We start from the raw sequence: 16,263 nt of genomic DNA, 5'->3' as shown, positions 1-16,263 counted from the left end.
TCATGGGTTCCTGTGGGGAAGGAGTTATGAGGAGAACCAGGCCACACAGATATGTGAGAAGGTCCTGAACTATAGGTAGAATTTGGAAATACATTCTTTACAAGGATGTCTGGTGATAGGAGGAACTGATCAGAGCCAACCAGGAGTGCTAGCTTACATTTGTATTTTATGTTTAAAAAGGAGGATCCAAATTGTAAAGTATACTAAGTGCTTAGCAAAAAATAATTGGATTTTGGTATTTCGGTTAAAAAATAGCAACAACAACAGGTCCAGCAGAGGGAAAAAAAAAAACTGAAAAGCATGCCGTTTTAAATTTTAACCTGGACATTTTAAAGAAGCTTGGATCTCTAGTAGGGCAATCAGTTAAGATTTTTCTCTCCTCCAGGGGATCTGGTGTCCTACATGAACATGGTCCCATTAACTCACGCAGGCACATGTATACACACAAATAAAGAAAATACAAACTGTGGTAATCAAATGTGCGTTGGTTAGAACCAGGACAGAGTTAGAATGGAATGTGTAGAGGGCAGAGTTCATAAGTTTATAGCAGGCCCAGGGGAGGGCAAGGGATCAGTCATAAGGTGACACAGAAACAGAAAACTGAGGGAAACAAAGGAGGGCAAAAGGAGGCAGGTGGTAGGGTGGGGTGTGGAGGCAAGGGTGCTGGAGAGGTGGCTTAGTAGCTAAGAATACTTACTGTTTTTGCAGAGGACCTGAGTTTGATTTCCAGCACCCACATGGCAATCCACAACTGCCTGTATATAACTTCACTTCCACTGGATCTGGTGCTCTCTCTGGTTTCTGTGGGCACCACACACATTTGATGCTAAGGCATCATACACAGGCAAACAAACACACACATAAAAATGTAAATAAATCTTTAAAAAAATTAGAACTGGTCATTTTATTGGTGTTCAATTACTTCTTTGTTTTACAACACATTGAAAGGCAGGGGAAGTTGCAGAGAAGTTTGCATTTAACCTAAAGGCAGTGAGGAGCCCCTAAAGGACTTGCAGTAATCTGCAGAAAAGAGAAGGCATAAGGGGAGGCCTAGGGGAAGTTTTATGGTAGGGCATGCTGGAGTCTCGGGCCCACTGATAAAGCAGAACAGAACCATGATTGGAGAGCTGCTCGGTTTAACTTGAAGCCCCCTTCTTTTAGTACCAGTTACTGGATAACTATTTTTGTCAACCTTTTTCCCTTTGCTTCAGTGAGCTGTTCTCGAATGTGAGAGAAAAGGCAGAAGAGAAAGCATTCTACAAGGTGACAGTTACTGTGAAAGGCTTCCTGTTGTAGCTGTTACAGCTGTCAGTGTATATCTCAGGCTGACAGTGTATTTGGACACCAGCAGGGTTGACCAGACTGTGCTGTTAGCCCCATCTGCTGGACTGTTTATGAAATAGTTTGCTCACTGGGTATTTCTATGGGTTATAATCTGTGCTATTATTTGTCCAGAAAAATAGAAGTGGAATTTACTATTCAGTTCAAATTCATAATATAAAGTTACTTCTGAAGTGAAGTGAAAATTGTAGGGTTATACATAATTAAACCTAAATATTCTCATTCCAGTACTTTTACATCATTTTATCAGACATCAGAAAAAGTAAGAACTAATATAAAGGTTTGATTTGAAAGTGTGAAGGCTTTTAATAAAAACAGTTGGAACCACAGCAATTTTACAATCCTATCAGGGCTGATAGCTGATCTACTCAGTGATTTGCCTACTGCCGTGGGTGTGGCTAAGATATAGATAGGAAAAGAAACGGACCAGAGGAGTAGCCCCAGGTAAGCAGTGCTGAGCAGGTGAGGCACGCACCACAGTACCATGTAGGAGTGTGTCAGCAGATGTTCAGACACAGGGCAGAGCACTGGCCCATGGCTTCATCATGAAGACTTGATGACAGCCTAACTTTAATCTTGACTTTAAAGAGCTAATTAATGGACTTTGTACATTTAAATTTTTATAGTCCATGCATTTAAAAATCTTATAAATCAATGAGACTTGGAGGTTTTGTGGTATTTACAGAATTTTTTGGGCTTACTACTGCTTTTTTGGTTTTAGTAAGTCTGTTGAACCATAACCTCCATTACCCAATTATGGTCGCAGTAGTTTGTACAGTGAGCTTTGAAACTTGTTTACTTCAGTGCTGAGATCAGACTCATAGCCTTATGCAGGCCAGGCAGGGACTCTGCACGAACCTATACCCCTCCCAGCACAGTAAGTTTTATACTTTTAAAAGTCAGTTTTTCCTTGGTGACATCTGGCCCAGTTGCCATGCCCATCCTTTTACACAGGGTTTCTTGTGTATTTGGTGGTGAGCCTTTGCTCAGCTTCCCTGTACAGTTTCCTCTGCATCTGCCACTCTTCCGTGATCAGGAGCATTCTATGCAGGGCACTCCGTTAATGCTGGCTGCCTGCCTAATAGGTAATACTGTGTGTTTTGTGTGATCCTGACTGGCAGAGGTCCTTTCCTGAGTTTCATTACTGGGCTCCTTCAGGGGAAATGCTCCTTCAGTAAGAATCTGGGCCTCTCTTGGGTCTGCTGCTGAGTGTGGTAGCTAGTTCTCACTCCCTGCAGATCCTCAGCCAAAGTAGCTGATGGTAGCAGTTCCCTTTCCCTAGGACCATGCCCCCAAATGTAACCCAACAAGTAGAAACTTGGTCCTTTCTTGGACTTCAGCTTCTCAAACATCTGAGCCCTAGAACAGTCAGTAACTATGATTGTATTAGTCATTTTCCTCATTGCTGTGACAAAGCAGCTAACAAAAGCTGCTTGAAGAAGGAAGCAGTTGTTGTTTCTGACTCACAGTAAGAATACTGTGCCTGGAAGCTGTAGCAGTAGGAGTGCAAGGCCAACAGGTTACATGGTATCTGTAGAGGCAGACATGAGTGTCCTGCCCAGCTCCCCTTCTCTCCTTTTCATTCAGTCCAGCACCCCAGACCATGGAATGGTGCTACCCACATTTAAGGTGGGCCTCTCTACCTGAATTAACCTAGTCTAGAAATTCCTTCACAATACACTCAAAGGTTGGCTTCCATAGTAATTCAAAGTGTATTAACATGACAATGTTCACCACCACAGGAGGGACTTAGAGCCATTAGTAACTATGATATTAACTACATCACTTGTACCTCAGAGACAGGCTGCTCAGAGGATGGGCCTCTAGCTGGTCAGACTATAGTTACATAGAAGGCTGAATGTAATGGATGGGATTGACAACTGTAAAATACCCCCTATAACAAAACTCAGGCTTGTCTGTCAAGTTGTTTACCATGTCATGGGGGCCTTGAGCATAGAAAATGTGTGTGTGTGCAGATGTAGTATTCAACTGTATTTCTTCTAAATTGTTTTCTTTCATTTCTCCACTGATCTTTTCCCAACTATATATGTGCTCTCTAGATATATTTGATAGAGTTGTTACTTACCTGAGATTCCTTCCTGTTATAAGTAGATAAATACTCAGTAAATGGTTTTAGATTATTTCTAGGAAACCTTCAGCGTTTTTCTCCCTACCTCATCCCTTTCCCCCTCCTGGTCAACTGTCTTTGGATAAAAGGTCTCACTAAGCAGTTTTGGCTGACTTGGAATGTACTATCTAGACCAGGCTGACAGCCAACTTACAAGAGAGCCACATGTCTCTGGCTCAAGAGTGCTGGGATTAAAGATGTATGCCACCAGGCCCAGCAGCTTTAGTTCCTTAAGATCTTAATTGTGCTGAAAAAGTCCTATTGCCTAGTATCTTTTTCTATTATTTCTACATAAATATTCATCCCAGTGTTGAACCTGCCTAAGGTATTTACTGCTTTGGTTTACTGTATAAATTTGTAGCCTGAAGGCATTAGGCTATGCCAGATAGCCCAGGTATGGAGTAAGCTACCATGTAGGTTTGTATAACTACCCACTTCACTGTTCATGTACAGATGTTCTAACAAAGATATCCAGAGCATGTCTCATCACTGATGTGATTATTTACTATATGCTATTGTGCTTTTATTAACTGTTACACTTGTTGAAATTTGCTAACCATAATAATTTGAGGATATAATTTTTTCTAAGTGTGTAGAAGAGAAGCTCACTCTGGCCCAAGAAGACTTGATTTCAAACAGAAATCAAATTGGAAACCAAAATAAATCAATTCAAGCACTGCAGGCTGCCAAAGCTACTCTGGAGCAGGACACAGCAAAGAAAGAAGAGCTGATAAAAGAGCGGAGTAAAGCACTTGAGGAGGCTCAGAGAGAAAAGGTGCCTCCTTCTCTACCTTACCTCACTCAGACTCTAGACTTGAAGGCCAGCTAGGTCAACCCCCTAACGACCCAGTGACTCCCCAAAGACCTGAGACTGTGTGAGACTGTGTGCAGTCCTGGGAGGTCCTGGGTTTCAGTACTACTACTTCCTGTGTTGTCTATCCAGTTTTATTACTGCTTTTTGTGTTTTATAAGCATGTTATATTCCAAACTGGAAGTCCCTTTAATTATAAAAATTGTCTTAAAGCTGGGGTGGCATTCATGATTTATGACTCAAATTGAGACATTTCTGACATCCAGTATTTAACTGTGTTTAACTGCAAGGACTTCAGCTTAGACACATCTTGTTTTAGTGTCTACTCTATTCCTAGTAAATGACTTGATTTTTAAAATTTTATATAGTTAGTTATTTATGTATAAACTATAAATTGAAAAGTTGACTCAAAATAGAGAATCTTATATAGAAGCAGTAATAGTAATAGAAGTTGTAAAAATGAATAGTTGCTATATTTCATAGTAGCCTCACTCTCCTAGGCACTGTTCACATTATAGTATTTACTGAGAATATTTAATCTCAGTGTTGACATTATCAGGGTAAATAGGAAGGGAAGATGTATAATCTGCTCTACTTAACCTCATGGAGAGGTGTGAGCAGGGTCATAAACACCAACATTTTAGCACACTAACTTTCAAGAAAGTGGATGGTTTATATTTATTTATAATTTCTCTACAGTCAGTGAAGGAACAAGAACTACTAACTGAAAAGTCTAAGTTGGCAGAGATGGAGGAAATTAAATGTAGACAAGAAAAAGAAATCACTAAACTCAAAGAAGAACTGAAGTCCCACAAACAAGAAAGCATAAAGGTAGGTTAATATAATACTTTTCCCTTTTATCTGTTGTAATTTTAGTTCTTTATGTGTCTGTGTATTAAATAAGAGAGATTCAGAAAGAACCCACTATGTGCTAGACAAATTATTCTACTGTTTTTGACAAATACTATGGCCAGGGATCTCGTTATTGCCTGGTATCCATATCCATATTGCAACCTACTTTTATTCTCTGATTACTGAATAAAGCAAAGCAGCTTCCGGGTAAGTTTGGATGGAAACAATGAAGTGGGAACACTGATTTAGAGAGTTCTGTGATAATGATAATTTACAAACATGTAAGACTTTAGGTTTAATCTTATGGTTTAGGCTCTTCTGTTCTTCCAGTCTGTGTGACTCAGTCTATACTCGGAATGTAATACTATGTCTGATGACTAAATGATTACCCAGGAAACACATCTTAAGTGAGCAACTGGAAAAAAGGTGTAGAGATGGGTTTGGGGTAATGTAATTAAAACATGGTCATATAGAGTATCACCTAAGTGAAATTATAGGAAGTAAATACCTTGCATGTTAAATAAGTGGTTTGAAATATTGCACCCAAAAACTCCTTTATATCTGGTGGTGTAAAAAGTTTTATCAATTTCAGCTGTCATTTGACGTATTGATTAAAAGTTGCCTTAGTGTGCTTTCTGTCTCTCACATGCTGTGATAAAACACCATGACCAAAAGCAACCTGGAGAGGAAAGGGTTTATTTCACTTTGTAATTCTCAGGTCACATTCTGTCACAGGGAAAAGTCAAGGCAGGAACTTGAGGCAGGGTTTGTGGCAGCCAGAAGTGAAGCAGAAAGCATGGCGAAGGCTGTGTAATGACTTGCTCAGCCTGCTTTCTTACAGGGTCATAAGACCAGGGGTGGTACCACAATCAGCAGGGCAAACCCCTGTCAATCAAGAGGACACCTCTCAGGTTTCCCACAGGCTGTTGGTAGCATTTCCTCCATTGAGTTTTCTTCTTCTTTTGTGTCAGTTTACAGAAAATTAGCCTGGACTTAGGGATGATTTCTTTCTGGCTTTTTTCAACAGGAAGTAACAAATCTCAAGGATGCCAAACAACTTTTGATTCAACAGAAATTAGAACTTCAAGGCAAAGTGGACTCACTGAAGGCAGCTCTTGAGCAGGAGAAGGAGAGTCAGCAGCTGATGCGAGAGCAGGTGAAGAAGGAAGAGGAGAAGCGGAAGGAAGAGTTCTCTGAGAAGGAAGCGAAGCTGGTTAGTGAATTAACTGAATACCAGGACATGTGCTTTAAAGTAGAACTTCGAATCACTCCAGTACGATTTATCTTCCTATAGACTGAGTAAAATGCATAAAAACTGGCAGCAGAAACTTTGGGTTGGAATTACAGTGACCGAAGCCTGCTTTTCCTTCCCTGCATTACAGAGGAAGCACCTGCCTTTCCTTTATTGAACTGATTACAATCTCACCAGATAGCTTTGCAGAATGTTCTAGTCAACCTGGAGGTTTGCATTGCAGCTCTGGTGGTTGTAAAAAGGAAGGGCAGTGCATTGAAGCAGGAGAGCCTCACTTTGTCAACACTACATCTTCTTCCTCGTACCATGTGCATCTTCCTGGCACACGGGAGAATCTCAAGTTGTATCACTTTATCTCTGTTTGCTGAGAACCTTGCAGACCCTCATTTCTGCATCATGGCTTTTGAGCAAGCCTATTTAAATTACACACACATTTGGTTTGCAGAATTAAGACTTTAGTGTGTGAGAAAAAACGTTCTCCTGCCTCCTTTTCAATATGATTTATATGTTTCGCATTTTAATTTCAATGAACATAAATACTATTTTGTACTACTTACATAATGGCTTCCCCTTCTCTATTTTTTCTCAGCATTCTGAAATAAAAGAAAAGGAAGCAGGAATGAAGAAACATGAAGAAAATGAGGCTAAGCTTACCATGCAAGTCACAACACTAAATGAAAACTTGGGTACCGTGAAGAAGGAGTGGCAGTCTAGTCAACGGAGAGTTAGTGAGCTTGAGAAGCAGACGGATGACTTACGGGGTGAAATTGCTGTCTTAGAAGCAACTGTTCAGAATAATCAAGACGAAAGAAGAGCACTTCTAGAGAGGTGATTGATGTCTGATGAAATTACTACTGCAGGGCGTGGTGGTGGTGCTGGTGCAGGCACGTCTTTAATTCCAGCCCTCCGGAGGCAGAGGCAGAAGGATCTCTGAGTTAGAGACCACCCTAGTTAACAGAGTGAGTTCCAGGACAGCTAAGGCTACACTGAGAATCCCTGCCTGGAAAAAAAGCCAATAAATAAATAAATAAATAAGTAGTTTTTATCTATTATAAATAATAGAAATATTGTCTACCTTTTCACATTAAACCAAAAGTTGATGAAAGTGTGTAACCCCTGCAGGTATGTAAGCAGTCATTAAGGAAATCAGACCTTAAAAGAGATTAAATAGCTGAATTTAATGTATTATATTTAAAATTACCAAAGTATTCCAATGTATTACTTTTATTCTAGAAAGGTCCTTAATGATTTCTTAAATATTAACTTTGTCTTTGCTATCTATTCTGTAAGGTGTCTTAAAGGAGAAGGTGAGATAGAAAAGCTTCAGAGCAGAGTTCTAGAGCTGCAAAGGAAGCTGGACAACACGACGGCCGCTGTGCAGGAGCTGGGCAGAGAAAACCAGTCCCTCCAGGTAAGGCGCCTGGTCATGCGGACACTTCTCTTCCTCCAGTTTCTTTCTCAGTGACAATAGACTTTTGCCTTTAGGGAAAGCCTTCAGGGTTGAGGATGTGACTCCATGGTAGAGAAGTTCCCTGTCATATACCAGGACCTGGTTTCCTTCTCCAGTACTGTATAACACAGAGAAAGCCTGTTTTCAGATAAATACTGTCTGCCGAAGACCAGCCTCTGCCTGGTCAAGGGTCCTGAGCGAAGGGGTATCTGGGGGCAGCAAAACAAAGATGCGAAGCCAAGTCGGGGGTCTAAGCTCACAGCCTTTGTTCTGCTCAAGATGGCTTCCTAGACAGTTCTCTGTGGATAGCTCTTGGCTCTGTAGTCTGCTTGAGAGAACTCTCTCAGCTTGAGATAGCTCTCTGCTAGTAAAAATTCTAAAAGTTCTCTGGATAGTTCTTGTTTTTTTTTTTTTTTTTTTTTTTTTTTTGATTAGAGTCAGAAAAGCTGTTATAAAAAAATTTCCAACCAAATCAGAAATTCTATTTAAAAAATTCTAGAAATAATTCTTGGGTTTTCTTTTTTTTTTCTCTCTCTCTCTTACAACTTTATTTCTAAAAAAGAGGGATACATATACAGATTTTTAGCGGCATTTTGGCATAACATTATATGAATATTTATTGTCAGTACTTAATTCTTTTAGAGGTTTGATAGCATGCATTGAAATTCCACTAGTTACCACAAGCATAAAGTACATGTAGGACAGAACGTAACATGGAACAGTTTTCTTGGTGAGTATAGATTAAGCATAATGATCTTTGAGTACCAAAAATTGCCAAAAGGCTATATTCTTAGCTCTTGGATTATTAGTGATTTAAGGTCCAGGTGTACCATACTCTAGGAGGGTACTATACTTTTTTTTTTTTCCAAAGAAGGACTGAGACTTTCTGTTTTTTTTTTTTTTGGCCTTTGTTTTTCTTGAGCTTCATATGACCCCTGTGAGTTGTTTCTGGGGTGTTCAGAGCTTTCTGGGGTTAGTATCCAATTATCAGTGACTGCATATTATGTCTGTTCTTTTGTGACTGGGTTATCTCACTCAGGATGATATTCTCTAGATGCATCCATTTTCTTAGGAATTTCATAAAGTCATTGTTTCTGATAGCTAAGTAGTACTCCACTGTGTAAATATACCACAATTTTTGTATCCATTCATCCACTGAAGGACATCTGGGTTCTTTCCAGCTTCTGGCTATTATAAATAGGGCTGCTATGAACATTGTGGTACATGTGCCCTTATTGTATGTTGGAGCATCTCTGGGGTATATGCCCAGAAGTGGAATAGCTGGTTCTTCAGGTAGGACTATGTCCAATTTTTTGAGGAACCGCCAGACTGATTTCCAGAGTGGTTGTACCAGTTTACAACCCCACTAGCAGTGGAGAAGTCTTCCTCTTTCTCCACATCCTCACCAGCATCTGCCAGAAGACATTCTAAAAGAGCTGTGTTAGCTTTTTAATCAGTTCCCTATGGAAAGCTACTAGAAAAAAAATTCTTAAAAGAGCTGTATTTGTTCTCTAAGTAATTCTTGGGATTCCCAACCAAGGTAAGAAATTCTGATAGAAAAATTCTAAAAGAGCTTTGTTCACTCTCCAGAGACCTCCAGACAACTCAGCTCTTGATAGAAAATATAAAAACAAAAAGAAAAACAAAAAACCTGCTCTTTGCTAGCTCAAGGCCTGTAGACCAGAAGCCCTGGTGGGTTTTTTGGGGTTTTTTTTTTTTGTTTGTTTGTTTGTTTGTTTTGGTTTGTTTGTTTTTTTGTTTTGTTTTGTTTTTAAATTTATATAGCAATTCAGTATTTCTAGAATTCTTCAATTCTCAGACTGTCACAGAGAAAGAAAATTTAAAATACAGGAACACAAAGGAATAAATCAGTAAGGTGGCGGGTATTTAAAGGAATGATCTCAAGCCAGACAGGCAGTGCAGATTTACCACTGCAAAGGAAGAGTCAGGCAGACCACCTCAACTGGAAGTCAGCCTGGACTACCAAACAAGACCTGTCTCATCTCAGGTGGGGGTGGGGTCGGGGGTTGTAGGGGAGCCATCAAAAAAAAAAACAGAAAGGGAAGTGATCATGAGGAAAAATTTGCTGTTGTGATACAACAAATGTAAAACTGCCACAGTTTCAGAATTGTCAGAATTTTGTAATTGTCATTGCCTCCGAAAAATAAAACTTTATTTTATTTTGTTTTGTCATTCAGATTTATGAATGTACCTATTCTGATAAATAGAATAGTATTTCTGACCGTAAAATTTTGTTTCATGGGCTGGAGAGATGGATCAGTGGTTAAGAGCACTGGCTGCTCTTCCAGAGATCCTGAGTTCAAATCCCAGAAATCACATGGTGGCTCACAACCAACTGTAATGAGATCTGATGCCTCTTCTGGTGTGTCTGAAGACAGTGGCAGTGGACACATATAAATAAAATAAATAAATCTTTAAAAAAATAGTTTCATATAGCATAAAGTCAAAATTTTGTAAATACCTGCAACAAATAACCAGTTTGTCATTCTGTAAAATGTTATATATTCTAATGTATCAAACCTTTTTAAAACAGATCAAACACACGCAGGCGTTAAACAGGAAGTGGGCAGAAGACAACGAAGTGCAGAACTGCATGGCCTGTGGGAAGTGCTTCTCAGTCACCGTGCGGCGGGTGAGCAACCCCAGAGCTGCGCTGCGGGCTCCTTAACATCAGTCCAGAAGGGCCAGCTTCTGGTTCTTATGTGTTTGAATTGTAGTTTTAAATTCAGTCACTTCTGAAGTAGTTAGTAGATAGTCAGCTTGTGTGTTTTAATTATACATGAGGTGTTTTAAAAGATGCAAAAGCAGAGTGATCTAAAGAAGTGTACTATAAATAGTCTATTACTATAGTTTAAATAACAAGTAAAGACAGCGTTTCTGGGCTTTTGGTGACTAGGAAGAGTTTGTTGCTTGATAAGGAGTGCTTTAATGTTTTAGAAGAAGGGCTTCCTAGAGTTCTTTTGTGAATTCTAGGATAGAAGCAAAGCTATCTAAAATGTTAGCACAGTGTTTGATCAGTGTATGGGCTACATTCCATGGGGTAATTTCACACACTGCTCTGCAACACTCATGTAGGTGTGTAACCCTCTTGTTATAGTGTCTGTCCCTGAAACTGTTTCATTTTTGTCTTGCCAGCACCACTGCCGACAGTGTGGAAACATCTTCTGTGCTGAGTGTTCAGCCAAAAACGCCTTAACTCCTTCTTCAAAGAAGCCTGTTCGTGTCTGTGATACATGCTTCAATGATTTGCAAGGATAACGGGTTATCACACTAACATTAGATTTAATAAATTGATTTGGACTCTGGCTGCATACTAGGCCAGACCGAAATTCGTATATTTTGGAATGTTACCAGTATCAAGTAAAACTCTTCTATTTTTCTGAGACTTGGGTTCATCTTTAATTACTTTTTTCCATTAAACCCCTAAAGCAGCTTTCATGCCAAGGTCAGAATTAGCCAATGAAATGTAAATAACCTTTGGACAGAAAATAGTGATGTATTTTTTTAAATATAATTTAATTATTCACAAATGATGAATACAGTTCCTTAGCTTCTTTCTCTTAGATTATACATACTGAATGTCTAGATGGTTTGTATTACTTGTTGCGGTTTTGTTACACAATAACACAGTGATTCTATTCTCTTGGTGGAGTCATGCACAGGAATGTAACACTTACTGTTTTCTCCTGTATAGGTCTGTAGCTCAATTATGTTGTTAACACATATCACTTGAGTGTTGTAAAATTCAGTTTTTGCTAAATGATATGTTAACTATAAATTTGAGTGTGGTTTTTGTTTGGGAAATATTGATTAAATTCTCAAGTACATTTGATGAACTCCTATATAAAATTTATGGTACTTCTGAGATTGTATTTGTGAAACTAGACTTACTTTCCATTTCTCTATCTTATTTCAGACACAGTCCCCTAAAATATTGTATGAAAGTCCCCCCTGAGCTGGAGGGTGGGTTGTAGAGCCATGTGGTGGCCTGGGCTTGGGTTTTGCTGGTGGAAAGTTTTCTGAAATGGTCTCACAGCACAGCCTCACTCTCTCCTCGCAGCATCTTTAGGGAGTTTGTTTGCTTTAGAATCTTCCTAAGTGTAGCTCAGCCTCACTGTATTTGTGCTTACACTTTAGTCTTTCAAAGCTAGGAACTGCTACAGTTACTGTCATATCTGTGAAGACAAAATCAAATGGCAAGGAAATAGTAAAATTCTTCTTTATACATGCTCTAACCTAATAGGAAAGAATACATTGACATTTAGAAAGCTGGCTTTATGTCTGATGAGGGGTCCATATTAACAGGGGATCTCTTAACTGTGGAAAATAGTGGTATAAGATGATGCAGCAGCTACGGAGCAGAGTTCGTATAGCCCCACCCTCTATACATCTGGGAGCTCCTAAGTTAGGATGAAAACAAAATACAGTTGGTAGACCCCTTAAAGGTCACTTGTCTGGCAGGTGATAAACTTGTTATTGGAAAAGCATTGGAAGTCTGAACTTACTGCATACTAGTGTTTAAATTATCTTTCTGAAGAAGAAATATAAAATTACACATTGAATCATAGCAGTCATTTAATAACAATAGCGGAGAAAGATAAGGGCTAATATGTCATTTGCAAGAAAGAATTTATAATACAAACTGCTGTCAGGAGTATGCTGGGATCTTCATGTTTATGACATATTTATAACATATACAAACAACAGGGGTTGACATGTAATGTTTAGTTATTAAGCAAAGTTAAACCCTACTGATTATATCCCAGGACCTGGAGATATATATATATATATATCCTTGAGCTTATACAGTGGCTCTTATATTTACAATAATAGTTGGGCAGCATAGACTGAGCTGTTCATACATTTTACATAACTCTGAACCCTTTCAGGTAGTCCTAATTCTGAATTTTTGGTTTTTGCATATAAATACTTTGAAGTATGTTAGAAAAATGAAGATATTCACAGCACAACTTAGTGAAAATTCTGGATTAGAATATTTATTCATTTCATCCATTAATTGAAGACTATCTTTTTGTGCACTCTCTACTTCACAAAAAATTAGGGGTGGCAACAAAGAAAATTGTATCTGTTCATGGTAGTTTTCTTGTTCCTCCCAACTAATCTTATGTCATAGGTCCCAAGCAACGTCTGTACCACATACTACTATACTGATGACACACAGAAGCCCAACAAACCATTGGTTCCTCTCAACTATTACAAATTCAGTATGGACTAGAAACAAATCTTATGTTTTTTTCTCATCTAGTTAAAAAGTCTTGTGAGTTCTTTCTGGCTGTACATTTAGATGTTTTCTGGTGGTATTGTATTGTCAGTGAATTGGAGCTGCCACATACAGAGAGTCCCAGTTCTTGGTTATCGTGCAAAATTGGTGTCAGGTATTGGCAAACTGCAAACCCCAGCACAGAAAGGAAACTTAAAATCAGGTTGTGCTGGGTTTGTATACAATAAACTGTATGTGCAGAATATGTGTAATAGCAGGAAAAGCTGCTGATATAGGACTTACTCATTCTGAAGAAAGAGAAGAAGGAAACAAACACAAAAACCTCAGTGCAGTGTACAAATAAACATTTTGTTCAACTACCTCTTAAAGTGGAATTAGCTAGTTTAATAGTTTCCTTATCCTAATATTAAATAGCAACTGCCAAATTTATGTTCCCATTCCTCTTAAAAGGTCCTCATGATTATTTTATATAGTTTTGAGGTCTTTATGGCTACTTTTTTACTCTTGCATTTGCATAAGATGTTTAGCCTCTAAGTGGAAGGCAAATGAAAGCCGTATATTTTGATATTTGTGACCTGTTTAACTATAGCAGTTTTTTTAATGCACTTTGGCTATAAAAACCATGGGTAACTTGATCTATAAGAATTAAATGTGCCATCAATTTAGAATTTCTAGTCACAGGCTTGATGAATGATCTTCTATAATTATAATGTGCCACATTTTCCCTGTCTTAATTGCCCTTTGCCTGAATTTCAATGATCAAATTGTTACTGTTGCACATGTGAATACTGTGTATAAACAATTTATGTAAAGTTGTATAATATAGAATTTAAAAGCCCACTGTGTTCTCTCTGTAAGAAGTATTGAACTTACTGTAACATGGTCCAGCCAGTCTGACATTTTATGCTTCTCTGAATTGGATCATACATCCATAGCCTCTGTACATACTTTTGCATGAGTATTTTCTCCTTTAGTTTTTGGGTTCATTATTTATATTGTGTTTACTACTTGTGATCATGTAGTTGTGCCTTATTTTGTGAAAGTTTAGCTCAGTAAATATTGGAATTTCTAATTCCAGTGATTAGAAAGTTACCAATTAGAAATAAATATAACTGATAAATTTTAACACAGCATTTAAATCTGTATAAAGAACAATGGAAGGATCCTTATTGAATTGCCACTTCTGTCTTTAATATGTCAAAGATGATATTAAAGACCATCTCTTTCTAGTAGATGTTATCTGATGACTGATTGTTCTGCTTGCTTTAAAGGAAGACACGCTATTAGTTTAAGATTCACCACATGTTAAGACTTTCCCCTTGGATACAATAGCGATTATGTTTTAATGTTATATATTTTAAGATAGTAATTAAGCTCCTGATCCCAAGGGACTTCATTAATGCCATTTTGGTTGAGATGTCCCTCTTCATCCTCAAGACTAAGTTTGTAGAAAATGAACAAACCTAAAAAGTAATATTAAAAATATAATCAATCCATCCTTTCATTTTGTATATACATTGAATATCCACTTGATCATTTAAAGATATTTTTGTGAAGACCCAGTATGCAAATGTTTTTGTTACCTTTTTCCTATATCCTACTGTTCCAGAATGAATGGTTTATTTCTCTATTTAACTCAAATGTTCATTAAACTCTGAGGAATGCAATATTCACATTCTTAAGCATGTGATATATCACATAGTAGATGTTATTTTTCATGCTGTATAGAATTCATATTTCTAGGTGACCTGTCCTAGAGCTATTTGTATTTTTCTCTTAATTTCTGTGCTAACATTCCTCTTAGCGGTATTCACAGAGAAGACTGGCTCTTAATGCATATAAATGTGTGGTTTATTGGTTAAAGGAATCCAGAAAGTTTATTATTAAAACTCCCTGAAAAGTGAACGTCAAACTTCCTTCATAAAACCAATCTACATAGCCTGGATTTTCTTCATAAATCCTACCTTGCAAAAATCTATTTAGCCTTTTTGTTGGGCATGATTACTTTTAGTTCTATTCAGATGTCATTGGTGGGATCTCATTATATGTCTGTTCTTTGTCTTTCCTTCCCTTGTTTAGTTCTCTTCCTTGTTTAATTGTTCAAGCTAGAGTGCAAATGCTGCCTTTTTTTCCTCTGGATGGTTTTAGCTCCTTTGTCAAAGATCAAGTGACCATAAGTATGTGGGTTTATTTCTGGATCTTCAGTTCTATCCCACTGATCTACCTGCCTTTCTCTGTACTAATACCATGCAGTTTTTATCGTAATTGATCTGTAATACAGCTTGAGATTATGGATGATGATTCTCCAGAAATTCTTGGAGAATAGAAAATTTTAAATCTGATATTAAAATATATACATTTATTTCTTGATATAGTAAAAGAAATGAAACCTAGTATCAAACATCACCATCGTGTTTGAGATAGGATTATAAAGCAAGTGATTTACAAGTGACACAGGAAAACTGGTATCATCAGTGTATGTGTACAGAGTAAGATCCTAGTTCTGGTACTTCCTTCATCATTCACCCTTTGCATATATGGCACCCACTCATGCCTCTTAGTCTTCATCAGACTGAAGTTCTAGAAGAGTCTGGATATCAGTATCCATTTGTTAGAGACTCCCTGCTGAGTTCAGTTTGTTACAGTCATTATTCCTCTAGGCTTAAGACTCTCCTGGCTCAAACTCTCAAGTTTTAGAGTGCATGTAGAGGGCATATTCTTTCTTGTCATCACTAGATAAGTGCTTTAGAAAAAGCTGGAAGAAGTTGAGGAGGAGGGTAGCCCTGTAGGAGGACCAGCAGTCTCAACCTGGACTCCCGAGATCTCTCAGACACTGGACCACCAACAAGGCAGCATACAGCAGCTGATATGAGGCCCCCAACACACATATACGTCAGAGGTCTGGGGTCAGTCAATTGCTCATTTTTTTTTCTCTGCAAGAACAGTGGTCTAGTTTCAAAGACTGAAGAACAAGCCTGATATAGTTCATGGTGCCAAGTTCACTGCCTTACAGCCTCATTGAACATAAGAGGTAAAATTCTGCTGCTTACACATTCTTTCTATATTTGTTAATGTTCGAAGAACCACAGCAGGGCTATTTCTTGGTCTCAGCAAGTCCTGAACAGAAACAGCAAGTGACATATTGCTGACTCTCTTCAGGGTCAAT

At 38.2% G+C, this 16,263-nt stretch overlaps 1 protein-coding gene across 1 annotated transcript in view; it reads left to right on the top strand.

Moving 5' to 3' along the window:
* Positions 1-14,582, top strand: part of EEA1 (early endosome antigen 1) — a 116,097-nt gene extending 101,515 nt beyond the window's left edge. Inside the window, exons 23-29 of the mRNA XM_080935041.1 lie at positions 4,059-4,244; positions 4,980-5,111; positions 6,160-6,345; positions 6,974-7,212; positions 7,675-7,795; positions 10,389-10,487; positions 10,991-14,582. Of these exons, the coding sequence (XP_080791167.1) occupies positions 4,059-4,244; positions 4,980-5,111; positions 6,160-6,345; positions 6,974-7,212; positions 7,675-7,795; positions 10,389-10,487; positions 10,991-11,113 (1,086 nt within the window). The 3' untranslated portion in view covers positions 11,114-14,582. The remainder of the gene's footprint in view (positions 1-4,058; positions 4,245-4,979; positions 5,112-6,159; positions 6,346-6,973; positions 7,213-7,674; positions 7,796-10,388; positions 10,488-10,990) is intronic.
* The last annotated feature ends 1,681 nt before the right edge of the window (positions 14,583-16,263 follow it).

This window comes from Micromys minutus, assembly GCF_963924665.1.
Source record: "Micromys minutus genome assembly, chromosome: 22".
Classification (NCBI taxonomy): domain Eukaryota; kingdom Metazoa; phylum Chordata; class Mammalia; order Rodentia; family Muridae; genus Micromys; species Micromys minutus.
The sequence above is the reverse complement of the archived record's forward strand: the minus strand, read 5'-3'. Positions and strand labels throughout refer to the sequence as shown.